This window comes from Drosophila innubila, chromosome X (assembly GCF_004354385.1).
Source record: "Drosophila innubila isolate TH190305 chromosome X, UK_Dinn_1.0, whole genome shotgun sequence".
NCBI classification, from domain to species: Eukaryota; Metazoa; Arthropoda; class Insecta; order Diptera; family Drosophilidae; genus Drosophila; species Drosophila innubila.
In genome coordinates this window covers 26622088-26649264 of record NC_047626.1, presented here as the reverse complement: position 1 = coordinate 26649264, position 27177 = coordinate 26622088, and the positions used below count along the sequence as shown (strand labels likewise).

Here is a 27177-nt window from a genome sequence, read left to right as displayed (position 1 = left end):
TATATAAAGGGTCGAACAAGTTTAAAAAAGAAATTCATTGACTTTGATTATTTTTATTACAAATAAAAAAACATGTGCAAGATATTTGGGATAATAATTAATTGACTAACTGTATGTCAATTGAAGAAATGTTGCGAAGCTGACGTTTGTCAAAGCTTAAATGATGCGTCGCCGTCGCCGCTGCCGCTGCTGCTGCGTGTCTGACCAGCAAGAAAAAAAAAAAACAAACAATGTTTCTCTTTTTCTGAGCTCTCTCTGATGCTGAGCCGTTGCCGCTGCCGCCGCAATCGTCTATGTTGATAACTAAATGACAAAGTGAACCTAACCAGTTCAATGCGCTTTGCGTTGCTCCCCGCTGTCGCTGTCGATCAGCCTCTGTTCATGCTGGAGGGAGCTTTCTGTGTGCGTTGCCGGCCGATGTCGCAGTTACAGTCGCAGTCGCTGTCGACGTCGACGCCGACCCACTGTGTAATGTGAAATGGCAGCGACTGTGATGCCAACTTCATTACAAACAACAACAAATAGCGAGAGACGAAAAATCACCAAATACATACACAACAACACAAAAGCAGCAGCAGCGCAGCAGCACTTCATTTAGCACGCACACACTTGTTACATAAATAACGGCGAAATGAGTGTGAATAGCAAAAATGAAAGAAAAGAAAATAACAACAAGACAAAAAAGAAGTCGTCGTGCTGAACCTGAGCAGCGAACACACACACTGGCACACAAATGCCTGTGATCTAATAAGAATTTCTTTTTTGAATTGGACAAAAACATACATGCTTACATATATAAGTATATAGAAAGACATACATACATACCTCTTCAAAGTGGCGCGAACTGCTCGACGGGCCTATAAATGTTGTTGATTTTATTTTTGCTGTTATTCTTATTGTTGTTGTTGTTTTTTTGTTTTTACTTCTGCACACGCACACGAACGCACGGTTTAAAAAAAAAACTTTTCACAATGCGAAAATTATTATAAAAAAAAACACAAAGCAAAAAAAATTAAATACTCTGGCAAATTTAAAAGCAACACAGAAACTAAAGACAACGCGCTCTCTTTCTCTCTCTCGCTCTCTCTCTCTTTCTCGCAACTAGAGGAGCTCACATGTACGTACATATGTATGTTAGTGTGAATATGTTGTGTGTGTGTGTGTGTGCACACGACGACGAATTCACAACTTTTTATATGCGTGTATGAGTGCGTGTGTACGTTACGTTTTTTTTTAAATATTTTTTTGTCACTTCACATATTCACAAACAGATTCGCATTTTTTTTGTACTAGCATTAGTACTACCACAAAAATGTACATTTGCATGTATGTACATCTGGCTGGTAATATAATTTTTTTTCTTTTTTTGTTTCGCCCACAATTTGGTCAGCTTTTTGCTTGTTTGCTGGTATTTTTCGCACTTGCTTTTCACCACTGAGACAGTTGTTGTTGTTGGTTCTGCTGCCACTTTTTACTACACGCGTAGTTCGTAGGTAAAAACAACGAAAAAAAATATACAAAAAAAAGACAACAAAAAGTTACCCAACACTACTGCAACAACAGCTGTTCACACCAGTTTTCTAGCTCGAACGACTCCTTTTTCTAGCTCAAATTGAAATTGTGTGTCAATTTATTTTGTTGAGCTCTTTTGCTTGACGAAGCAAAAGCAAGAAGAAACAACCGTCTCCGACAAAGAAGAGCGTAAAAATGAGCAACAAAAATGCAAGAGCAATGCCTATCGATACATATCGCCATGTAATCGATTATAATCAGTCACCAATCGATAAGCGTCGATTGTCGTAGATGAAGTGTTGCTGCTCGACACGTCATCGTTTTCCAGCACTAACTGCAGTGCTGCATTTTGCATGGCGCGAAATCAAATACATGGCTTAAACTTTCAAATTACATTGTTTATTTGTAGCGCATAATACAAAAGAGAAAAAAAAAACGAAAAAAAAATTATTAAGTATGCAAATGTGTTTGTGTAGCGATGAGTGGGGGGCGATAATATAAAATGAATTATACTACAAATCCAAATCGAGTTCTCTCAATAGTAACCATAATGGCCATGATGATAGGGATAGAAACCACCATGATGGCCACCATAATAGGGCGTGGCATGATGCACATACTCATAGCCGCCATAATAGGGACTTGCGAAGCCATAGCCGCCATAATGACCATGTCCATGACCATAGCCGCCATAACCATGTCCATAATGTCCATAGCCAAAACCATAAATGCCACGTTTCTCCGTCTTCTTTTCGGCTACAGTTGATTCCACTTCGGCATCAGGAGCTGCCGCTGCGGGCTCAGCAATGGCCGCCAAGCAGTTGACCAGGCACATGGCAAAAATAACGAAAACACACTGGAAGAAAAAATTGGTTAAAGTCGCTGGTTAGCTTGACTTAATCCTGATCCTTTGCTTAAGGATTACAAACAAAAATGAAGAGTTTAAAAAAAAAAAATCCAGAAAAAAACTGACATAAATGAATGACAAAAACTGACTGAAAATTCTCTTTTTAAAATTAATAAACAATTTTTCAATGTAAATTTTGTTTTAAATTTTTATTTGCTTACAAATTGAAAATTAGTGTAATTGAAAAATTTTTATAAAAAAAATTTGAATTAATTTTGTTAATTAATCAAAAATTTGTTTTTTAATGTAAATTTTATTTTATAATTTACAGATAAAATTTGAAGAATAGCTCTAATTTTTATTATTTTCTTGAAAATTAGCAATTAATAATTATTTTCAATTTGTAATTTTTATTCGAAAATTTGATTTATTGCAAGATTTTTATGTTAAAAATTTAAATTAAATTGTTATTTTATCATTTTAAATAAGTTAAAAAAAAAATTATTTTTATTTTAATTGTTAATAAACAAATAATTTTATTGCTTACCAAATACTTCATGCTGAGGATTGTTGATGATAACAATGATGCGACTGCTGCTGAAGCTAAAGCTTAATTGTTGATTGTTTGCCAGCATTGCAGGGCTTTTATAGTTAGCCATTGTGCTACAGTTAACAATTATGCAAAAGCCATAATAACAATAACAACAAAAGCAACGTCGATTGTTGCAGTTGCCGCATTCAATGCATGACGAGGCTTCAGTTTCAACTTGAGTTGAAATCAAACATTGTCTATATTTCATCGACGGACCCCAAAAGGTCAACTCTCCTCCGCTCTCTCCCCCTGTCCCCTTGCCACCGTCTAGTGGGCGTTGCAACTAACGTTTTCCGCTTAGAACTCTAGAGCGTCTCGACTGTGGCAAGTTTGCGCAAAAAAAAAAAAAGATTTTGGTATTTAATTTGTTAAGTAATTGTTGCAATAACGGAAGCTGTTGCTGTTGCGGATTGCAGTTGCAACAGTTGAAGTCTTTGGATACAACACGATCCACAAGTTGACACAGTTAATGCGTTCCACAGTCAGATCAAATGTCGCTTTCACTTGACATGCGATAGCAGCTGCACGCAACTTGCAACATGCCACAATCCACATATGCATGTGTGTATAACATATAGTACGTGTACCTGCGCCACATTTAGGGGCGCGACTCAAGAGTGCTCCTGTGACTGGCAGTGTGGCAAGTCAAATGGCAAAAAACCCCGTGGGAAATGCATTTTTAATTTCGAAATTATTTATTCCTCAATTGTTTTTGACATTTCTAATTAAATCAACAACAATAACAACAACAATAACCCAAACAATCAATTACAATAAACAAACTGCAAGCAAGCACGATTGCTAGAGATACAAATAGTTTTATAGAGATATAAAAACTTTAAGATATTGATCAACAAACTGTACACAGCTTTATAAATAGCTCAGTAAAATACTCGTAATTCTGAAGCTTGGATGGTTTTTGAAAGTGCTTCAAGCGCTTATCCAAAAATTTTCGTAAGAATTCGATTCTGATTTCAACAAATTGTTTTGATATTATTGCTGGTAATGTGTCAAATTTGAATTTCTGACTTTGTCAACATATCAAATGATTTTTGGAATACTTCTGGGTTTTTGAAGAGTATTTAAGATATTTTTGTTGAATTTTTTAAAATTCTTTGTATACGGTTTCGATTTATATTTTATATTTTTGCTATATTTATATTTTTGCTATTCGTTATTGCTGAAATACTAAATTAGTACACATTTCATTACATATTTTATAACCAGGGAAGCAAATCGAAACAAATATCGGTTCCAGTATAATATCGGTAACGGTATAATAAATTAATGTAAAAAAAATTATAAATGTTACAGAGCTGTTTTATACCATTGTGGCATAAAAAGTTGATTTAAAGTTCAAACTTGCAGTAAAATCAAAACCCAGATTTAGGGGAGTAAAAATTGTGTAACTACATTTCAATGCAGAATGAATTTAGAGGCCAATCTATGATCATAATGACATTCCGCTTGAAATTCGGTCCAATATTGGTATAGTTATAATTGTTTGAAATTATTCAAACCTTTTACTTACAACTTCACAAAGTCAAAATTGTTGTCCAATTCAATTTGATTTTTTTTATTAAAATTAAACGTCTCAGAATAAACTTTAATGTGTCGTCTAATACTTATTCAGATATAATAAGTACATAGATTGAATGTGAAAACTTGAGTATCAAAAATTAAAATTTTCAAAATTCCAATGGGTGGACATTTAGCATCGAAATCAATATCCAGGTTCTGTTTAACAAATCTAATACAATTTGAATGCAGAATGAACTAAGAAACCGTACGAGCAAAAACGTTTCAGTTTTTGGTTCTTGAAAAATGTACAGGGTATGTCGCAAGTCTTACATTACTTGAGATTCCAGAACGATTTCAGTCAGATGGCTGTCAGATCATTTGCGAATGCAATAAAAAAAATAAAAATAAAAAACTTATCGAAATAATCCAAGCTGCACGACTTCACAATGCTGATTTTTTATTTATTTATTATGTTTTGCCCCGAGGGAGCTTTGGGCGAATCAAGCTGCAGTCATAATAAAGGAAGAACGACCTTGACCGCAGTGGCAACAGTTGCAACAACAGCGATAGAAACTGAGACTAAGTTGCAGCTCCGTTTCTTTGCATAGTAATTGCCATTGTCTAATAACACTAGGCAACCAATTTGGACTTTTTTCTTCTGAACTGAACCAAATCCACTTTTTTTTTGTTAAATTTGGTCCCCCATATGACAAAAACATTTTTTTTTTTTCATTGGAAGATTTTTTTTTATAAAATTAAAAATTCGAAAATAAATTCTGAACTATGGTTCGAACCTGTATTTGCTACATAATTAGGCGCCGATTAAGATATGGTTCATTACAATCTATGGAGAAACGGCGATATAATCAAAATAATAAATTGGGTATCTTTAATATATCCCTTTATATCCTAACCGAATTTGGTGAAATCGGATCACCATATCATATAGCTGCCATAGGATCGATCGATCGATAAGCAACCTTTAGTATGGAAAACTTTAAAATATCTCAACCAAACTCACAAGATATGTATCGTGTAGACTTATATGACCTGGTCAAATTAGGTTGAAATCGGGCCACTATAACATAAAGCTTCCATAGGGACGGCCGATCGAAAATCAACTTTTATTTGAAATCGTGTTTTCTAGGTGGGTTTGCTCATTTGGTAAAAACTCGGCTGTCTCTCCATCGATTTTAACAGAAAACATACTTAACGACAGGTAATTTATACAGCTATATAAATAGAAGCAAATTTAGTGGTTCAGAGTTTTTTCGAACTTTCCTGGAATTTTAAAGTCAAAAAACCGTTAGAATAAAAAGCTATACAAAAAGTAAAGCATTTGAAGATCGGTTCTGGCATTCTCGAGTAATGATGACAAATATGGGCGCATCTCTAAGAACCGCTAAGAAAAAAATATGTATTTTGTCATATGGGGCGTCATATCTATCAGTTCAGATTTGGGCTGTTGCCTAGTGTAATCAGGCAAACTATGAATGAGACTGAGGCAACAACCAAGGGCGTACGCAGGTACAGACAGGGGGCAACTGTATTTTATTCCAAGGGGTACAGCTCAAAATATATCAAAGTCATTGCAAATATATGCTACCATCAGTTGGAAAAAATTAACAAGGCAAGAATTTGTATATGTTTACCAAAAAAAATGGATAGTATGACTATGCTCGCAAAAAGTTGCCTGGGGCCTAAATAACGCCACCACTTAAAAAATTTTCTGCATCAAATTTTTTTTAATTTAAAATCTGGTATTTTTAAAAAAGCTATTTTCCAGAGGTGAGCTTAAATTTTTTAACGTTACTAGAGAATCAGAGAACTAATTTTTAAATGCATTAAACTTTCTTAAAGCTATATATATTTTTGAAACAAGAAGCTGATATTTATTTGTGGTGTGCTTACTATTATTTAATGCATTAAACTTTCTTAAAGCTATATATATTTTTTAAATAAGAAACTAAAATTTATTTTTAGTGTGTTTACTATTATTTGGCTTTAAAAATTCCAAAAAATTCGAAAAAAAAAAAATTTTATTTTTTATAAATTTTAATTTTTATAATTGCAATATTTGAGCGTCGCTTAAGATATTAAACATAAAATCTGTGGAAAGTCGGCTAAGATACAGATATAACATAGGTTGATATTATTATATGCAGTATGAGTGATGTTTTGTGGATCGCAATTCAAAACGTCGGGCAAAAAACCGAATTTTATTTCATTTTATTAAAAATCGAAATTAAATTGTGTTAGTAAAATAATATTATTTATTTTTAAATAAAAAGAAGGAATTTTGTTAATCTTATTTCTAGGCCCCCTCAAATTTGTATCGTGGGTACGCCTTTGACAAGATAAATACCAGCAACAACATCAACGACAACGGCAACAACATTGTTGAATGAAGCATAGACAACTTGGCAAATTGGCAAACGAGCTTGAGCCAAAAAGTGGGTGGTACCCGCCATTGTCTCTGCGTTTCTTAATATTGTTTAATATATTTATAAAATGCATAGTGAGACGACGACGCGACGCTGCAACATTGCGAGAGGTTAATGCACGGCTGCAACTGCAACAGCAGCTGAAGCAAGCGGAAGTTTCCCACTTGGTCCATCGCAGCTGCAACATACTCTGCAAATACTCTGTTTCCACCACAACAAATTAGTATTAACTTTTTGCAACATTTTTACACATTATTTAAATTAAGAACAATTTAAAATTCAAAAAAAAAAAATTTAAAAAAAAAACACTTTTAACTTTCTTAATTCATAGTAAAATATTTCCAAATCTAAATGTTGAAATCTCAAAAAAATCTTTTTAAAACTACCACCTTTTTAAATATACAATAAAAATTGTCGCGCTATCATTTACATCCAAATATGATTTACGGAAATATACTATGCTACGTCAAATTATTTTGATTATGTTGCGAATTATACAGACAAGAAATATACATTTTTTACTTTTGGAGAAATGAGTATGTATATATAGTATATTTTCACATAATTAATAAATTTTCAATTAAAAAATTAATTTTTTGTATTTTTACATTTTCTTGCATTAAAAAAAATGTACCAAAAGATACAAAAGTCTTACAAATTCTCAACAAATGAAGAATTTCTAATGTAAAGACACAGAAAATTGGGATAATTTTTGGTATAAAAGCTCCAATTTAATACATTTCTTTTCATTAATAATAAAAAATGACGATTATTGATTTACAAATTCTTCTAAGATGTAAATTTGTTATTAATGTAAAAACGCAGAAAAATGTACATAGTATATTTTTATAGTGGAAAGAGGGTATTTGTAGTAAACATCGATGGTGGGTTAGCCGCTGGTCACGATGTCAATCACAACAGAACAGATGACAACATTATTGATTGCACATTGGCAGCGTTTTGTTTGGTCCAAGCATTGACGGTTTTCACTGATTTATGGTCGCATTGTTAAACAGCAACAAGGTCTTTGAATAGGCCAAGGAACAGTAACAGTCGAATGTCATTACACAACAAGTTCCACACAGGAGCGTTTGCCTTAAATTGTGAATAATAAATATCAATAGCTTTCTTCATTATTTATTCAACACTTAACAAACAATTAGAAATTAGTTAACAACATGCTTAGTATTTCAGCTCCTTGGCCTTGTCGTGGGCGCCCTCGTCCAACAGTTTCAGTTCCGCCTGCTGCTTTTCCGGCCGTATCACTGTGTAATAGTGATAATAACGCATGCCAATCATGTACGTGCCGTAGAGTGTGACGCCGATGCAGGCGTACACAGCGCCCCGATGCAGTTTATCCAGCAGCGAGTTTGCGTTCAGCGGCTTCTTTTGCATTTTAACTGCAAGTTTTCTTTAACTTAAATCCGGCCAAAAAATAAAATACAACAACTCTTTCGTATTTGATTTAGTGATGTGCAATTAGAATTGTGTCATTTCGTTCTGAAAAAGTTCAAATGAATGGGTCACTGAAATGAACGAGTGAACTTATTCAGTCTTTCATGAACTATAAAGTTCAATTATTAAGTTTATTTTGTTGTTTAGTTGTTTGATTGGTTATTTATTGTAAAAGTGTACTTACTTTACAAAAAACGAAAATATTTCTACTTCAAAATGCTTTTCTACCCACAACGTCGCCACCTGGCCGAAATGCTGCCACCCGACTATAAGACTGCCACCCTGTTAAATTCACCGATCTGGAAATATGCACCACATTAGGTCAAATGACAAAATTGGTAACTTAAAACATTTCTGGAATTTTTAAAATTTTGTTGTTGGAATTTTCTAACTTTTTAAATAATTTTTTAAAATTAAATTTGTAACGTCACTCCCCTTGGGATGAATAGCCTTAAACCTTCGTTAAAATGCTTACCTTAATTTTATAAAATTTCGAATTTTAAATATTTTTAATATTATTAATTCATTGCAAAGTTATGGTATTTTGATATTTGCAATACCTAAGTTTAAATTTATCGCTATATGGCGCCAATTCTGAACAACGACTGGTATCGATAGTTATTGGGCTGCCAACTTGCGCTGAAGAAAGTGTCACAATGCACGCTATCGATATGCAGATGCTTATCGATTGATGCATATTTGTTTACTACCAAAATTCATTGCAGGATTCGGCTGCGGCAATCTTAATAATATTTTTTAAAAGAATCACCAAACACAAAGAAGAGAAAGTTAAAACAAGAATGATATGCCGTTTGTGCCTGTGCGATTTGGAGGACTCGATGTCCATATATATATTTAGTGATGCCGAGCACGGTCTGCCCAAGGTTATAGCCAAATATTTGCAACTTGAGGTAAAGTGTAACTGAACTTACTCGTAAAATTCCATTAAATTGAAATGCCTTGTACAAATATTGTATGTTTATTGGCAGGTAACTCTCAACGATAACATATCCAACCGACTGTGCACAGAATGTTGGCGTTATTTAACCGAATTCGAGCAATTCTGTTCAATGGTGTTGGACAAGCAACAGATGCTGCTGAAAACGGAACCGGAACCGCCGCCCGAACCAGCTGTTGTTGTATGGAACACGGAGTCGCCCCTTGAATCGAAGCTGGCCTTCGATGACGACGAGGACAACGATGTCAAGGATCACATATTGTGTGAGCCAGAAATCGATGCGGACAATACACATACACGCAATTGCAGTGACAGCAGCAACAGCAGCGAGCATCAGGAATACGGCGATGCATTCGCTGATGAGTTCCTCATGACTGTGAAGCCCAAACATACTAAGGGAAAAACGCGACAGGCGGCAAACAAATTTGAATTGCCTGCCTCATCCTTGCGGGCATCACGTGCACGGTCCCGTGAACTGCGACGCAATGCAGCAGATGCTGTTCCGGAAGAAGAGTCCGTGACAATGAAAACAGCAACCAAAAAGGCAATTTTAAAGCACGGCAAGCCGGGCACGGTTAATCCAAAGAAACGTGGTCGTCCCAAGGGTAAAATTGTCAAAACGAAACTGCCCAAAGCACCAGATGGACCAGAGCTGGCTGCAAAGCGTAGCAGCATTAAGGAAATGGATGATTATATAGCCGCCAATGTCAAGTTGGATTGTTGCCTCTGTGCGGCGCCGTTAGAGAATTTCAATGACCTGAAGCGACACTTTCGGGCGGCACACAATTGCACCGGTTACATGGCGTGTTGCAACAATCGCTATAAGAAGCGTACACTGTATGTGGATCATTTGCATTATCACAAGGATCCGCAGTATTTCAGTTGCCAGCCGTGCCACAAGAGCTTCCTCAATCGCAACAGCCAGGACATGCATATGCTGCGCTTTCACTCCGATCAGCAACAGTTGGTGCATCAATGTGCCATTTGTGAGGCACGTTTTGCCAAAAAGTTTCTGCTAACCATGCACATCAAGGTGCACAAGGGCACCGAGCGTCCAGAGACATGTGACACCTGCAGCAAAACGTACGTTATTCCAACAGAATCAATTCACCCACAACAACACACACTTATTGCCAGAAGTATTCAGGGAAGAATCAATTACAGTCCATATTACTTATCCGATAGCCATGGTCGGTTTTTTAAACAATTTACCTTTAAACTTTAAGTTTAAAGCCTCATTTCTTGAAATAGAAGAAGTAGAAAGCCAAACTGCCGCACCCCAAGGGTTTTTATTAAATTTCGGCACAATTTTCAATAATAATTACAATTTTAAATTTATATTTAAAGCAATAGAAAGATGAAGGATTTCTTATTTAATTATTCATTGTACCCGTTACTTAAAAACATAGTAAAAGGGTATATTGCATTCGTTCAAATGTATGTAACAGGGAGAAGGCGGCATGTCCGACCCTATAAAGTATATACATATTCTTGATCAGCATCAACAGCCGAGTCAATATAGCCATGGCCGTCTGTCCGTCTTTGTGAGCGCCTAGATCTCAGAGACTATCAGAGATAGAGATACCAAATTTGGCTCGCAGATCCCAATGACTTTGAAGCAGATCAAGTTTGCTTTAATTTTTTGACACTCTCCCTTCCGGCCCCGAAAATCCCGAAAAACCACCACACCCACAGTTTTTAAGATAATTCTGTTTTTATAGCAATTTACGTTATCTATTATCCCACTTAATCGCAGCAAGATCGGACAAGTAGAACGGCAGTAATAGATAACCAAAGTTATTAATAGTTAAGGCAATACAAACACCCAAAAGTATGCAGTAGTTTTTTTTATTAGATAGTAATTTCTACAAATTACTTTTGTATATATTGATATAAGTAACGGATATTCTATGGTCGGGATCTCGACTATAGCCTTTTCGACTTGTTTTATTATTATTAATTTTTTTATTTTTTCGTGATTTAGTTTTGATCGGGATGCCTAATTATTATAAGCTACATATATTATAAAAACTACATAATAATGATTATCAGAGGTGCCACAGAAAACGAAACCAGCCGTAAATCTCCCAAAAATGTATGTAGATTTGAGAGATTTTCGGTTGGTTTCGTTTTCTGTGGCACCCCTGTATGTGATAATTTTTAAGAATATTTATCAATCAAAAGCATTTAATTTTTAGTAACTGAATAAATATCTGACTATATTCATTTTACTTGACCTAAAAAAAAAGTCATATATAATCATTATTCATCAAAACTTTTGATGAACTCGAAAACTTCTAAGAAACTATTATATAAATAATTTAACTTGTGCTAAAGCTTCTTTTTTAACTCAGATAGGCAATAGAAAAGATACAAAATAAAGAAAGTACGAAGTCTTGAATGCACGCAGCTAGAAAACCACCTAGGAGTTAATACCATAAATACTAAGTGAAAAGATCTTATTTTAAAATAAGAGAAACAAATACTAAATATACAGGGATGCCACAGAAAGCGAAGCCAACCGAAATTTTCCAAAAATGTATAGAGTTTTGGAAGATTTTCGTTTGGTTTCGCTTTATGTGACACCTCTGATCATTTCTGAATCACTTGGTAATTCAGTTTGTGTCTCTCTCTCTCTCTGTCTCCCTCTCTCTCAATATCTCTTTCAGCTTCCGCACTAAACTTGAGCTAACGGCGCACGAGAAACGCATGCATACGTCCGACTTTACGCCCGTCATCTGTGACATTTGTGGCGCCAACTTTCGCTCCAAAGCGAACTTTCTAACCCATAAGAAGGCTCTGCATCCGGATGGTCCCGTTGCCGAGGTGCAATGCAATCTGTGCAGTCGCTGGTTGCGTGATGAGCGCAGTCTTCGCAAGCATCTCGCCCGCCACGATGATCGCGAGGGCAACAACAAATATCGCTGTGTCCTGTGCAGCGCCGAGAAGGCATCCCGGGTCGCATTAAGCAGCCACATGCGTTACCATCACTCGGCCAAGCGACACAGTTGCACGCTCTGTGGCAAGGAGTTCAAGCTGCCGCGCGCCCTCGCAGTAAGTAGAAGAGACAAGAGATAGAGAGCGATCTTTTAAATCTAGTTTGTGTAGTATATTCTTGCAGATGGTATTATAAATTTGTCGCATAATGTGTGACGCATTCAAGAAGACTCCATAAAATATATATATTCATGATCTGTTGTCAGTCTGTTTTCAATCAAAGTGGTGTCTCTGCTTGTAAACTTCTTATAGGCTGCATAGGATTACTATATTATATAGTTGGCTTGAGAACGATCAAACCGAAATCAGATTGCGCGAAGTTAAAAAGCGGGAACTAGAAATTTATTTTATAGCCATGGTTATTTTTGTGGGTAACAATTATTTTTTTAATTCTATGCACTCTAATATACATAGCTGTCATGGAAATGATCATTCTAAAATCAATGTTAATCTAAGCAGTGTCATGAGAAATCTTAATTAACAGATTGTGTATTTATTCCTGACCAAATTTCTTTGCAATCTAATTACTATATCATATAGTTTTCATGGAATGATCGTTTGAAAATTTAGATTTTATAAGAAAATCCTTCTTTTTAGAGATATTTCATCAAAACTCACGAGTTGTGTAATAAATACCATTCCAGACAATTTTTTTTAAATTAAGAAGTTAGCAGTTAAATGACATTTCATACAGGCAGACCATATTTGGTTAAAATCAGCGTATTAATATATAAAAAGTATATTTGTTACATATTTTTAAATGTTTTAAATAACTTTGTTTTTCGTTTTTAAAGGTGTTTAAACTAAATTAAATGAAGACCTTTTTTATACCCGTCCCTTAAAACATAAGGAAAAGGGTATATTGTGTTCGTTGGCATGTATGTAACAGGGAGAAGGAGTCATCTCCGAGCCTATAAAGTACAAATATTCTTGATCAGCAACAACAGCCGAGTCGATATAGCCATATGTGTCTGTCCGTCCGTGTGAGCGCCTAGATCTCAGAGACTATAAGAGATAGAGCCACCAAATTAAACACACAGAGGTCAAGTTTGTTTTAAATTGTTGTCACGCTCTCTCCCGCCTCCGCAAATCGCGAAAAGCCACCACACCCATTTTTTAAGATAATACGCTTAATCGCAGCAAGATCGGACAAGTAGAACGGCAGTAATAGCTAAACAAGTTTTTTTCTTTAATTTTCAGTGTTTGAGAATATTAATCATCATAATGAATAAACAATACTCTTTTCGCAGGAGCACATGGCCACGCACACGGGCATCGATCTGTATTCATGTCCATTTTGCCCGCGCACTTTCAAGTCGCATGCCAACATGCACAATCACAAGAAGAAGATGCATCCCAATGAATGGGTGCGCAAGTACACACAGCCCAGTGTTAACAACGCTGAAGGAAGAGGGGGAGAAGGAGGAGGTGGAACAGCTGCTGCTGCCGCCACTGTCAAGTCCACAGTCACGACGACAACAACAACAACAGATATGATCATTGCAGCTGGTGAGAATGTTGTTGTGGCATTGGATTCACCAATGGAGCTTATGGAGGAGGGCACACAACAAACGACATCGGATGCATCCGGCAGTTATCAGTACATTAGTAACGGTTCTGTTTGTCCCATCTGAAGGCATTCCACCTCCCTCCCCTCCCTGGCATTCCCCGTGCACAGACTGTCCACTTTGTATATAGTTTATTGACAAATGATGATAAAAATGACGAAACGAACATGTAGAAATGTAGACTTAATACTATAAGCAATTAAATTTAATTTAATTCGAGTTGTCTGACTCGTTTTCAGCCAGTATGGTGCGAATCTTCATCAGCAGCTCCTTTTTCACCGCATCGGGAACCAGCGTACGCGCCTTGGGTGTTACTTCAGATATTAGTTGCTCCACGGTGACGCTGTTGTTGCCGCTTTTCTCTAGCAATATATTGCGGCAGAGTAATCGCACCTCATCCCGCCAGCCACATTCTGTCAGACGATTGCAAAGCAAATCTTTTATCTTTGAACGATCCCCGGACATGATCGTATATTGGTCCACGGTGTTGGAAACGGTCATGTTTCTATTTTTCTTCTTTGTAGGCTTGTATTTTTTTTTTGCTGCTGTATCGCAGCTGTTTGTTTTCTTTCTTCTATTCTTTTTGTTCCAGTTCCAGTTCATTTGAACGGCTCATCAATATGAGCTGTGTGTGAACGAAACTAGTTTATATTGCGGATGAATCATTTGATAGCCGGTCGGAACTGCTAAACAACCGTGCTGCATTTGATTTGCGTCTACGTTGACGATTTTCTTTCCACAACGAACAAAAGTCTAAAAGGGTTTTTTACTTTTAATTTCTGTTTTTTTTTCTCGCGTTATTTTGCTTCTGACATCGATTGTACCACAGAGTTACAAAACTATCGAAAGTGGTGCTATTCAAGGTGCTCGATAGTTTAGTCCACTCTTTGAAAGCGAAACTGCGCGCATTTTAAATTCACTTCAAGGAAATTCTTTATGCATATATAAGAATTTCACAATTTTATTTAGAGAATGGATTAAATAAAGGTAATTTTTTTTAACTTACGTCACCTTGATTAGTTGATTAAAAGTTAAAGCTTGAGATTTAAAATCTTGAATTAAAAGAAAAAAAACAAAAGGTTAGCTCTCTTCAAAAATTTAAAAGCAGAGTGAACTAAAGGCCAACCCATTGACAAATTGACACTCCGCTTGCAAATCTGTCGAGTTTGACAAAATCAGAAAGTTTGAAGTTGGTCAAACCTTTGACTTAGTAACAATCAATCTAACAATCAGCTACATTTGCATGTTTTTTATAGAAATAAACCTTACTGAAATTTTAAGTTATTTTTTAATATAAAGCAAAATAATAAACATAAAGAAAATAAACTGTTCCGGTACTTTAAATGAAACGGATAGTTTCAGTTAACGGTTCTGGATTTAGTTTTGACAGTTTTGGGTTTTTGAATAAGTGTAAAGGAAAAAGTATGAAAAAAATGGACAGCAAAGGAAAAAAATTAAATTTTCAAATTTTGATGCAGAGTTCAATTAGAGTTGTCGATTTTTTCTATAAAATCTACATACTCTTCTGCGGTTCACCAACTTACGGGACAACGGGGGGAGAATTTGCTAATATAACTCTACATAACATATACAAACTGATAACAAAAATTCTGCAAGCATTCTCAAATTTCTAGCTACAAAAATTATAAAAATTACCAACGGATCCTTTTTTAGAAAAGGGGCTAAATAAAAAATTATCTAGATACTTTATAAGGCTGCCAGACATTCAAACGTTAACTTATTCAAGGCTGCCAGACGTTTAAATTAATGGCAATGAACTAGTTCGCTCGTTCACTTTAGTAATTAGTTCATTTGAACTTAATCCGAACGATTTGCTACAACTCTACTCTGCCAGGCCATCACAAGTCTGATCATGAACGGGACGTTGTTTCAGATTGATAGGAGAGAAAGGCAAGAACGGACACAAATTATTGTGCTTACTTATTTAATTTGTTCACCCTTAATTTTGTCGTTTTATTAAACGTATACACACACGCACACATAAAGTCAATAATTTTTAGTATACACACACACACACACATCATTTTTAACTTATTTTTTTTTTGGAGAATTGCGCCATATTATTTTTATTAAATAACAATTCGAGAAGAAAGTTCATGTCTGTATTAGGGAACTTAATAAAAATTAAAGCCGTGACTTTTTTGGCGGTACAGTCAGATGTCAAATGGTAAGTTCGTAATGCATACACCCGATGCACGTGTGTGTCTGTGTGTGTGTGAAATACAAAATGGAGGTGACCTATTAATAATTGGTTTTTATAAATTTGAATTTCAGTTATCCATTGAAGCACACGTTGCAGTTACTTACAAAGTAAGCGATGAATTGATGCTGCGAAAAATATAAATTTGTGATGGTCAAAAATGAAAGCCAAAATAAAATTGGCTAAAATACGCGCGAGTGTGTGTGTGTGTTTGTGTGTGTGCGTGCAATAGAAACGCAAAATTCTTAAATGACACTTTGTGTTGACACGTTGCAAGTTAATAATTATGTATTTTCTTACCTCTATTCCCATTGTAGATAACTGAGGTGCTCACAATAAGGGTAAAATAACTTTCGTATTAGCTTCAGAAATCGGTTTGCGCGCCAAGACATGTGTGCAAACCGATTTCCGAAGCTAGAAAATTAGACGGCAAAAGATTTAAAAAAATATATGAAATCTGAGTGTTATACGATCTAGATATTATATCAAAACCAAAAAAAAATGAAAAAAAAGATTGTTTGATAAGCAGATTTTAGTGTTGTAGGCCGGATGAATGTCTGTCATCCGGAGAAAATAACACGAAAAAAAGCGGGACAAAAATATATATACAAAAAAAAGAAGAAAGAAAAAACAAATGAATAATAATGCCAAGTAGGATGGTAACGTTTTACAAGCCGAGAATACGAGCTACACGAAAGAATAAAAAAAAAGGCATGTAAAATGTTACAAAAAAAAAAAAAAATGAAAATGAAAATATATATAAAAAAAGATAAATGAAAACGTTTTACGTGCTTAGAAAAAATAAAGCAAATTAATTCAAAATAGTTAATTGTAACGTCTTACGCGCCTTAACAAGTACATTCCAATTATATTGCTCAAAATAAAGAAATATTTATTTAAGAACTGAATTTGAAAAAATGTGTTTTGTTTTCGTTAATGGGAAGTTGGGTATTTTGGCGCTTGTTTACCATGCAATAGAAAGGGACTGACTATCGTTCTATCTCATTCCCTTTGATGATCATAAAGTAGAGGGATATATGCTTCTGTCTCTTTTCCTTTCATGAAAGCTGGACAAAAGGCGTTTGGCACATCGACATGACATGAATAAAAGCAGCAAAGAAGTAAACTGCAGTTATAGAATACAATAAATATTTAGTTTTAATTAAATTTATTCTGTAAGCTTTTAATGTACATCTCTTGTCGGCCATTTTGAAACCGTTAAATTTTAAACTCGCATGAAGTTGGCTGCATTAGCGGAACTGACGTGAAGTCGGCTGCGCACAGTTGCTGACTCACGTTTGGTGTGTGTCTTAGCTGCCTTTGCGTCATAACTTAGCACTGACACAATGTGGTCATCAAACGATTAAATATCATATCGATATTATATACCTAGTATCAACATTTCATCTCTATCGCCCGACCGCCACACTCTGACGAAGCTTAGTGTTTTCATAGTGCGCAATTTACAAAAAAAAAATAAAGTTGTTATTTTTTATTATTAAATTTTACAATTCCAAATAAGACAAAAACGTTATCATTTATATTACCTTTGTAAGCTCGTCACCGCTAGGAGTGAAGTTGCAAAATAATTAATCCTAAGTCAAAAATTTGAAATTCTAACAAATATTCCAAATAATAAATAACTGACCCGTTTCTGGAACCAAGCCTACCCCACGTTTTGTGTGAACCAAGGCTGCAAAACTTTTTTCAATCATAGCTTCAATATTTAGAAAAATTACCGAAGAAATATTCTTTTTGTAAATAAGTCAAAAATAAAAAAATTAGATATTACGAATTCAAGTTTGCCAGACGCTCAAATAAACGGTAACATTTTTTCTGGAATCATTCGATTCTGATCAACTGAACTAAATGACCTCCAATCAGGGATTTAGTTCGTTCGTTCAATTTAGTGATTAGTTCAAACGAACTTGATCCGAACGACAACTCTACTCTAAACGCAATATTGTTTGTTACAATTAATATAAAAAGTAAATAAAAGTATGAAAAAATCCACCTAAAGTGACGTTCATAAGTTTAATGTCGAACGGAAACGGGAGAAGTGTGTAAAAGTCATAAGAAAAGTGAGCTGCTGCAGCTGTTGTATGTGTTGTGGATGTATGTGTGTATATATGTATATTAATGTGTGTTGCCTTGATTTTGTGTCATACGTGTGTGGACTATATACATTTGTATGTATGTATGGCCACATAATTGTGTATAATTCTTGTGAATGTATGTGTAATGTGCGATGTATTTGTTGTTATTGCTATTTAAACTTATTTCCCCAAAAAAAAAAAAAAAAATGAAAACCCACGACATTTTTGGTTAAAAGCCATTGTGGTCCAATTGGAAAATAGCAACACACAAACGTGTACAAAGCTTGCATATGTGTGCATAAAAGACATGCACATATGTATGTGCATACAAACAATCAAATATACGTATAAGTGAGTGCTGTGTTGTGTTGTGTCCACTGTGGCCTTTGCTTCTGTGCAGTCTCATTTACTTGGACTCTTTTTTTTTTTTTATGGCGTTTTAATTTTGCAGTCTTGCAGCGCCATTGAATTGAAATACATATGTATGTATGTACAAACATGTATATATATGTAGATACATATATATGTATATGTACATATATGTATATAGCAAAGCAAAAACAAAGACGAAGTAGAAAGGTCCAACACAAACAAAAGAAATAGTGCATTTTAAGGCATAAGGCAATTGGAATCTACAGCGTCTCAGGGTTCAGCTGCTGTTGTTACAAAAGCTATTAGAAAAGTTTTTTTATTTGTAAATTGGGCTGCATAACAACTACAACTACAAAAGCAAAATAGAACAGCAACAACAATGAAGATGCTAGCAGGTACTGTTGCCAACTATTTTATAGCTAATTCTGGATATTTTCAAAGTTCGTTTGCTAGACAAATTTTAAAATTGCTATTAGCAGGAGATCTGGTTATTTTAAATATGTTTTTAGCTATGTTTTGCTAGTAATATTTTTTCTAAAACTGCAAAAGTGCACACAAAAACAAATTTAAGATGCTTTCCAACCAGAAACAGCTATTTTTATCCTCTAATAAGTTGGCAACCCTGGTGTGAAACACTGTTTTGGCCCAAAAAGTTGCCACTCAGCAAAATTTTCCGATCTGGCAAGTTGCATCATTTAAGGTAAAAAGAAAATATTTACCTATTTTATAATTTTTCTTAATTTAAAAGTTGGAGTTTTTTAAATTTTCGCAGATATGTTTTAGAACTGTTAATTTTGGGATTTTCTTTTTGATAAAATTTGCAACTTCTCGACAAACTTCATTAAAATGTTTACCTTTAATTTAGCAAATCTCGAATTTTGAATGTTCATCAAACTATTAATTAATTGCAAAATTATTGCATTTCAATTCAGCAACGTTCATTCGCAATCACTTTACACCTCAATAGCAATTTGCTCTTTACTTAACTTAACAATTTAACAATTAACAATTTAAAAAACATTTTTAAGTCGAAATTAGATAAGATAAAGGTGAAGTTTTTATGATTGCCTTAAGGGGAGAAGTTTTGTAACTAACAAAAATTCTGCAACAATTTTCAAAATTCTAGCTTGAAATTTTTAAGTTTAAAATTATAGCAGTTAAATCTTTTTTTTTTTGAAAAATCGATATTTTCCCCCAAAGAATAAAAAATAAATATCGATTTAAATCGTATAAAAATATCGGTCCCAGCACTAATGCACAGCTGTTTGCTACAAAATACATATGTACATAATAATAAATGCATATAAATGCATGTGTACATTAAATTACATAAAATAAAAACAAATTTCACAATTGGCTTGAGTTTGTGTGTGTGTGTGTGTGTGTGTGTGTGTGCATATAAGTGTAATAGTTATAAGAAAAACAAGGGCAATGCTTTTCAAAAGCAGGTGATTTTCTTTGCTCAAGCCCCCAAAGAAACGACGAAGGTCAAGTGACGTCGCCCGTTGCTGTTGCTGTCTATGTAATAATTATGCTACTGTTGTGTGTGTGTGTGTGTAACTACTTTACATATGCATATTATAAAAAATTTTACATTTATTTCAACTAGTGCAAAATACGCAGTAACAGCATAATCAACCAGTGAGAAGTGAAGCGCGCGTAAAGTAAGAAGAGAGGAGCAACAACAACAACAGCAACAACGTAGACAGCCTCAGCAAAAAAGAACAAAAAAATCTCCACAGCAGTCAGAGAAACGTGAGCGAGAGCTTGTGCGTGAGCGTGAGCAAGAGTGAGAGGTAGACAGACAGGCAAGCAATCAATCGAAAACAGCATCCAAATCGACTTCCTACCTGCCCCCAATAGACCCCTCAGACGCATACACACACCAGCACAAAAAAGTTAGTCAAAAGGAAGGCAATAGCAGTTATGGACTCGGATAACGATAACGATTTCTTGGACAACGTTGACTCCGGCAATGTATCATCTGGCGATGATGGCGATGATGATTTTGCAATGGAAGTGGATATGCCCAGTTCGACAGAACGGCAATTGGATACTGATGACCATCTATATAAGGTGCTAACCACAGATGAGATAGTGCAGTATCAACGAGAGATAATCGATGAGGTTAATCGTGTGCTAAAGGTGAGTCATATATAAAAAAAAAGTATATCAAGAAATTGATTTGGCAAAAAAAAAAAGAAAAAAACGAATTGCCAAATATTAAAACTTGTTATATTTCCATTATTGTTGCTTATTGTTCTTATATCATTTTCAAAATAACAAATAATAAGATTAATTCAGTTTAACTATTTTTCAAATTAAAAATATTACCGATTTCAGTTCGCAAAGAAAAAATCCTTTTCTTGATTTTTATATCTGATTATTTAATTTTCATTGTGTTTAAATATTTTTAAAAATAATTGACAAATATATGTATTGTTTTTCTTTGTCAAAACAAATACTTGTCCAACTGTTTACACAGTATGACAAGTTGTTGTTCTGACAAAGAAAAAAATAAATTATGTTTAAGTTCGCAAAATAATTTCTATTCTTATTTTCTTTTCCTTATTATTTTTTCTTATTTCACAATAGTTACTCATGTTTCTTAGAATATGTTCAATAAAATGAGAAATGATGAGAGTCATTAAGTTAAACTATTTTTAACGGAGCATACATATTTAAATTAATATTTTTTTCTGTGTTAAGATAATTACTTGTCATACTGTATATAAATAGTAGATGATAAGTAAAGAGTACAAGTATTAATCATAGTTTGATTTTAATACTGCTCTGCTAGACTACCACATAGTTTCTCATTTTCTTTGTCTCTTTCTCTCAATCTGTGTATCTTGCTTTATTTTGCTTGTAGTTATCCACGCCCATAACAAGAATACTGCTGAATCAATTCAAGTGGGACAAGGAGAAGCTGCTGGAGAAATACTTTGATGGCATCGATGATAATACAGAAGAGTTCTTCAAATGCGCACACGTCATAAATCCGTTTAACAAGCCAGCCGAGTCCGTGCAGCAAAAGGTACGTAAAATGATATACGCAGCTTCATGCTTACCCACTCTAACACTCTCTCCTTCCTTCTTTCTCTCTATCTGACAGACCACACGGAGCCAGTGCGAGGAGTGCGAGATTTGCTTCTCACTATTGCCGCCAGATGTAAGATGCATACACATACACATAACTACATATATCTACATTTATATTCGTTACCTGTAGAGTTCAAGAAAATATTCTACTCTGTCCGCCTATATAAACATCTTAATCTCAGAATCTATAAGATATAGAGCAATCAAATGTTCTACACAGACTTGTGAACCCCAAGCAGTTCAAGTTACTCTTATATTTTGGCCACGTCTCTTTCCGCCTCCGGTTCTATCCAATTTACAGTACTTATACGTAAGAGCTAGGTTCTTAGGTATTCACTAGTCGAAGACTATGGTCACAAAAATGTTTTCAAAGTCTTTTCAAAATTTCAAAATTATTTTCAAAATGTTGCCTCACCCTCATTTGTTCATAAAGCGAATTTTTGTTCGTGGTAAAGATTCTCTTTTATTATAATCAACTATAAAACTTGATGGCATCAAGTTCGGATAAATGTAACGCTTTTAAGCAGGCACTGAAAATAACAGTTATGAAACCAAAATTTAATGTAAAAAGTCAATAGGAAGAAAATATGCTACAGCAACATAGATTAAAGGAAAGTTTATATTTTTTATAATATATAAAAAGGGTAAATTCAAGTTTATTTATTTTATAACTCTTATTCCATAACTTTTATTTTAAAATCAGAAATGTAATATGGTTCTCCATAATTTTTTTTTAAACTTAAACCAGCAGCCTAAATGTAAATATTATACCATTAGATTTTAGATCCATAGATACAATTAACATCACTGCGGACGGCAGTTCGCGCTAGTGACGAAAGCAGGTCGAAGGGTGCGATATACTTTAACCGGGTATTTTACAGTCGGGGATTCGACTATAATTTCCTAAAATTTTTGATTTTCTCAACTAATGTATAAACTTGTTTTCCCGTTTTTTTAGTCCATGACCGGCTTAGAGTGTGGTCATCGTTTTTGCCTAAACTGCTGGCGGGAATATCTGACAACGAAAATCGTTACAGAGGGTCTCGGGCAGAAAATATCGTGCGCCGCGCACGGCTGTGATATTTTGGTGGATGATGTGACCGTTACCAACTTGGTGCCCGATGCACGGGTTAAGGTCAAATATCAGCAGTTGATCACCAATAGTTTTGTTGAATGCAATCAACTGTTGCGCTGGTGTCCGTCCGTCGATTGCACCTATGCCGTTAAGGTTCCATATGCGGAGTCGCGTCGCGTTGATTGCAAATGCGGACATGTTTTCTGTTTTGCCTGCGGTGAAAATTGGCACGATCCCGTGCAGTGTCGTTGGCTTAAGAAATGGATTAAGAAATGTGACGACGATTCGGAGACGTCCAACTGGATTGCTGCCAATACCAAAGAGTGTCCCAGATGCAGTGTCACCATCGAAAAGGATGGCGGTTGCAATCACATGGTATGCAAGAATCAAAATTGCAAACATGATTTCTGCTGGGTCTGTCTCGGCTCATGGGAGCCCCATGGTTCATCCTGGTATAATTGCAATCGCTACGACGAGGACGAGGCGAAAGCGGCGCGCGATGCACAGGAAAAGCTTCGTTCATCACTGGCCAGGTTCGTATCTAGTATCTAGTATATACATATAATGCAAAGTTAAGAAATTCCATGCTTAACATTCAAATCTTCAACAGATATTTGCACTATTATAATCGATACATGAACCACATGCAATCCATGAAGCTTGAGAACAAATTGTATTCGTCTGTTAAGCAGAAAATGGAGGAAATGCAACAGCACAATATGTCCTGGATTGAGGTGCGTGAAATCTTACATCTTAGACCCTTAAAATCACTTTACTTTTCATGTGGAATTTTAAATTTCAGTTTGAGGCGAGAGCATTGTATTAGAATTTCTTTTTATATTGTAAACATAAGTTTAATTTGCCTGTAAGAAAATTTCATTTAAATTGGTCACTCTTTACAGTTAGTTTTGTTCTTCTTATTGTACACTTTAAATGATTTACAATTTATTTACATAACCTAACCTTATTAACTTTTTTAATTTTAAATTTGAAGGTGCAATTCCTGAAAAAGGCTGTCGATATACTCTGCCAATGTCGTCAGACTCTCATGTACACATACGTCTTTGCGTATTATTTGAAAAAGAACAATCAATCCATGATATTCGAGGATAATCAAAAGGATCTGGAGTCGGCAACAGAGAAGCTGTCCGAGTATTTGGAACGTGATATTACATCCGAAAATCTGGCTGATATTAAACAGAAAGTACAGGATAAATACAGGTATAATTTTTGATATTCGTTATAGAATTGAATTAAATGAAATTAATATGTCAATATATGTGAAATTGCAGATATTGTGAGAAGCGTTGCACAGTCCTGCTCAATCATGTGCACGAAGGATATGAAAAGGATTGGTGGGACTATACAGAATGACGCGAGTCCTGGCTGGATAATTAAGGCAAAATGCGAAATCAGAGTGTAACTAGCAATTGGCATTAACAGTAGCAGTAGCAGATAACAGTTAGCAGTTAGAAGTTAAGCAGTAACAGCCGTAACAACAACAGAAAGCAGTAGAGATGAAAAAGAAATAGGAGCAGATGATGTTGGAGATGGAGAATAAGGATAAAAGCAGTGCAAGAAATGAATAAACGAAGTTAAAAAAAAAAAAAACATTAAATAAAAATAAAAACTACACATAGAGGCACGATAAATGGTTGGATAAAGGAGGCAAGTGGAAGTTGGAATTGGAGGAATACAGAAAACAAAATAAACAGAAAAACATTAAACCGTCAAAAAATATTGAATGAAAAAAAAAACCGAAATGCAGTTACAAGATAAAGAATTCAGAATAAGTGAAAAGTTATATTATACCATACTATATAAAATATATATGCATATATACATTTTTCTCTTCGTGTTGATCAGCAGAACTCAATGGCGATTTCAACACACACACAAACACATACACACTCAGACATATGCCGATTCAGCTAAATATTTTGCTATGATCATAAATAAACTTGAAAGGATGCCACTTCGTGTTATCAAACTATAAATTTGCCGTAAATAATAAACAATATAAAATTATTAAAATATAAATCGCAATAGACTAGACACACACACACACACTTAAACACACAAACACACACACAGTTGAAATAACAAAAGTATAAGTATTGTAACGTCGAGTTTGTAAGCATTGCCCAACTTCCGATTCCGGTTCTGAATCCGAATCCGGTACCTGTTTATATATGTATCCGTGCTATCTAGTAGTTTATAATGTACGAGTCTAAAACAATTTGTAATTAATTTGAGTGCCTGTTTTTTATTATTTTTTACCATGAGCGTCCCGAAACCTTGTTTTCATAAACAAATGCTTAGCATATATTGATAATGATCATTTACATTTAACCATTATAAATAATTAAATAACATATTTTTGTTTTCCGTTTTAATTTTTTTTATTTGGAATACGTATTATGCAGCGCATAAATACAACAAAATTTAAATATATATTTGTTTTATCACAAACTAATTAATACTTTTATCTATATCAATTATTATTTATGTAAGCCAAAACCGATTGTATGCAAAAATTATCTAAGCAGTAAGCTAATCCAATTTCATATTTTTTGGGCGGTGCAAATTGCAGAACAAAGCAAAATATTAAAAATATGTATTATTATGTAAATGCAATATGTAATAAACCAAATTCAAGTTGTACATGTTAATGATCATCAAAAAACATAATGCGCTTGGTAGACATGCTGCTCCTATCCAACCCTTAACCACTGCTCCCGCTCCTGCTCCTGATCCGCCTGACACTGCCACTCCCACCCACGCTTCCCACCTTTTAATATGCCATACTCTCGATCTTTAGGCTCCGCCATGTATCGTTAAGCTCCCGCTCTTGACAATTTCTCACTTTCCTCACTCTCACTGTCTTTTTATATCGCGCTACTCGCAGCACAACAACAAACCACAAAACGATAATTCATAAATACAATAGAAGTAACACCAACAAGCTTATACGTGGGTGGTCCGACAAGTAATGAGCCTTACAATGTTAAACAGTTTTAAAAATTTGTATTTATTTTATTTTTTAACCTAGTCTTAATATAAGTCACCACACTTCTTCAAAAGACGCTCCCACAATTTTAACCCCTTTAAAAATTATTTGCCGTCCGGGTCTTTAAAATTGTTGATTTTAAAGGTAATAGCCATCTTATTTGATACAAATCTATGTCCGTTAAGCGCGACTTTCAGTTTAGGATGTAAAAAGAAGTGACTTGGGCTTAGGTCTGAAGAGTAAGGAGAGTTCCGAATCAGTTAAAAGCATTAATCATGAAATTTTGCCATTGCCTTTGTGATGGCTTATTATCTTGGTGAAACAAAAATGTGAGCAAACGCGGCACTCATCTCGTCGACAGCTCTCTCATGCCCAATATTTTGATATAACCCATGCGGGTTTTGAGATGCCTACTGTCTTAGCTATCTCGCGTAATTTAAATCGACGGTCTGATAATACGTGATCATAGCCGTTTGTTACGTTTTTGTCTGCTGTATCGGTTTAAGGGACACCTGTTAGGTGTACGACAAAAACCGACATGCAACGACGTTTGAATTCAATAAACCAATTTTTGACAGTCGCCAACGAAGAAGAAGATTCACCGTATACAGCATCCAAACGATCTTTGATTTAGCTTTGCGATCGATATTACTATTTTAAAATTTTTTTTAAAATCCGAATCGGCTGAAATTTTGACAGTGCCCGTCTAAAAGAATAAACTACACGATAGTAAATGTCTCTTGCGATAGTTGCGACCTCAGGGGAAAAGGCTCACTACTTGTCGGACTGCCCACGTATATATATACATATATATAAATACAGGGGTGACACAAAAAGCTAATCCAACCAAAAACCTCCATAAATTTTTGGGAGATTTTCGGTTGGTTTTGATTTCTGTGGCACCCTTGATTTGCTTGAGAGCGAGCTCTCTTGCTCTTTCTCTTGCGCGTCGTCCAAGCCGAGATCCGAGTTTAAATCGTTGTACATATACTCGTAGTCGATATTGTTAATGGTTTCTCCTCAGGCTGCGTGCTGCATCAAGGCGTTCACCACAAGTCGCCACATTGCGTCGTCCTCCTTTGTTCTTTTAGCATTCTCGACTCTAGAATTACCAATACCAATACCTAGTATACATTCATCTATGTATTTAACAATATGTATGTATGTGCTACCAATAAATATGTATAACAAATGTGAAAACCCATTGAAAAATGCTGTATAAAGTTTAAAAGTTGTTCAAGTCGATTCAAATAAAATACAAAATTACAAAAAAATTAAAAACAAGAATAAAAACGGAATTAAAAAAAAAGACAATGCTGTAAAAATTATGAGAAACTATGTATGTATAATTAATAAATGAAGAAACGTTGCGAATTAGTGAAAATAAAATAAAAATATAAAAGAATT

The 27177-nt window shown here is 34.8% G+C and overlaps 6 protein-coding genes and 1 long non-coding RNA gene across 15 annotated transcripts in view; 3 read left to right on the top strand and 4 right to left on the bottom strand.

Moving 5' to 3' along the window:
- Positions 1-1703, bottom strand: part of LOC117794145 (histone deacetylase 5) — a 35060-nt gene extending 33357 nt beyond the window's left edge. Inside the window, 2 exon segments of the mRNA XM_034634641.1 lie at positions 826-962; positions 1543-1703. The gene's annotated coding sequence lies outside the window, so the exon portion shown is untranslated.
- A 222-nt stretch (positions 1704-1925) lies between these two features.
- LOC117794143 (shematrin-like protein 2) lies at positions 1926-2994 on the bottom strand. Its single transcript, XM_034634640.1, has 2 exons — positions 2907-2994; positions 1926-2368 (listed from the first exon to the last, which is right to left on the bottom strand). Exons 1-2 carry the CDS (start codon positions 2916-2918, stop codon positions 2048-2050), a joined length of 333 nt encoding a protein of 110 aa, XP_034490531.1. The 5' UTR covers positions 2919-2994; the 3' UTR covers positions 1926-2047.
- Positions 2995-8037: 5043 nt separating this feature from the next.
- On the bottom strand, positions 8038-8416 carry LOC117783507. Its single transcript, XM_034620928.1, has one exon. It carries the CDS (start codon positions 8309-8311, stop codon positions 8099-8101), a length of 213 nt encoding a protein of 70 aa, XP_034476819.1. The 5' UTR covers positions 8312-8416; the 3' UTR covers positions 8038-8098.
- A 593-nt stretch (positions 8417-9009) lies between these two features.
- LOC117793468 (transcription factor grauzone) lies at positions 9010-14113 on the top strand. The gene is made up of 4 exons (XM_034633778.1): positions 9010-9282; positions 9361-10412; positions 11999-12383; positions 13577-14113. The coding sequence occupies exons 1-4, from the start codon at positions 9172-9174 to the stop codon at positions 13958-13960; spliced, it is 1932 nt and encodes a 643-aa protein (XP_034489669.1). The 5' UTR covers positions 9010-9171; the 3' UTR covers positions 13961-14113.
- LOC117793469 (enhancer of yellow 2 transcription factor) lies at positions 14009-14596 on the bottom strand. The gene has a single exon (XM_034633779.1). It carries the CDS (start codon positions 14495-14497, stop codon positions 14105-14107), a length of 393 nt encoding a protein of 130 aa, XP_034489670.1. The 5' UTR covers positions 14498-14596; the 3' UTR covers positions 14009-14104.
- A 1184-nt stretch (positions 14597-15780) lies between these two features.
- Positions 15781-16818, top strand: LOC117791596. Of its 2 annotated transcripts, XR_004618077.1 has the most exons (3): positions 15918-16082; positions 16190-16225; positions 16433-16818. It is a non-coding gene; the product is annotated as an uncharacterized LOC117791596 (long non-coding RNA). The 2 variants fall into 2 exon arrangements; XR_004618078.1 differs by lacking the exons at positions 15918-16082; positions 16190-16225 and adding an exon at positions 15781-15827.
- Positions 16819-17991: 1173 nt separating this feature from the next.
- On the top strand, positions 17992-25681 carry LOC117792343 (E3 ubiquitin-protein ligase ariadne-1). 8 transcript variants are annotated; one of them, XM_034632468.1, is made up of 8 exons: positions 17992-18103; positions 20193-20728; positions 21456-21620; positions 21699-21755; positions 22644-23293; positions 23371-23494; positions 23755-23981; positions 24053-24498. In XM_034632468.1, the coding sequence occupies exons 2-8, from the start codon at positions 20510-20512 to the stop codon at positions 24132-24134; spliced, it is 1524 nt and encodes a 507-aa protein (XP_034488359.1). In that variant the 5' UTR covers positions 17992-18103; positions 20193-20509; the 3' UTR covers positions 24135-24498. The 8 variants fall into 8 exon arrangements, 7 of the variants coding, with proteins under 7 accessions (XP_034488359.1, XP_034488321.1, XP_034488330.1 ...); XM_034632430.1 differs by having other exon boundaries at positions 18007-18196; XM_034632439.1 differs by having other exon boundaries at positions 18097-18230.
- Positions 25682-27177: the final 1496 nt, after the last annotated feature.

Excerpts from the sequence above, each read along its gene's own strand:
- LOC117783507 (XM_034620928.1), bottom strand. The coding sequence starts at position 8,311 with ATGCAAAAGAAGCCGCTGAACGCAAACTCGCTGCTGGATAAACTGCAT.
- LOC117792343 (XM_034632468.1), top strand. The coding sequence starts at position 20,510 with ATGGACTCGGATAACGATAACGATTTCTTGGACAACGTTGACTCCGGC. Across the intron at positions 20,729-21,455 it reads AGGTTAATCGTGTGCTAAAG|TTATCCACGCCCATAACAAG; the intron begins GTGAGTCATATA and ends TTTTGCTTGTAG. Across the intron at positions 23,982-24,052 it reads AAAGTACAGGATAAATACAG|ATATTGTGAGAAGCGTTGCA; the intron begins GTATAATTTTTG and ends GTGAAATTGCAG.
- LOC117793468 (XM_034633778.1), top strand. The coding sequence starts at position 9,172 with ATGATATGCCGTTTGTGCCTGTGCGATTTGGAGGACTCGATGTCCATA. Across the intron at positions 10,413-11,998 it reads TGTGACACCTGCAGCAAAAC|CTTCCGCACTAAACTTGAGC; the intron begins GTACGTTATTCC and ends TATCTCTTTCAG. Across the intron at positions 12,384-13,576 it reads AGCTGCCGCGCGCCCTCGCA|GAGCACATGGCCACGCACAC; the intron begins GTAAGTAGAAGA and ends CTCTTTTCGCAG.
- LOC117793469 (XM_034633779.1), bottom strand. The coding sequence starts at position 14,497 with ATGAACTGGAACTGGAACAAAAAGAATAGAAGAAAGAAAACAAACAGC.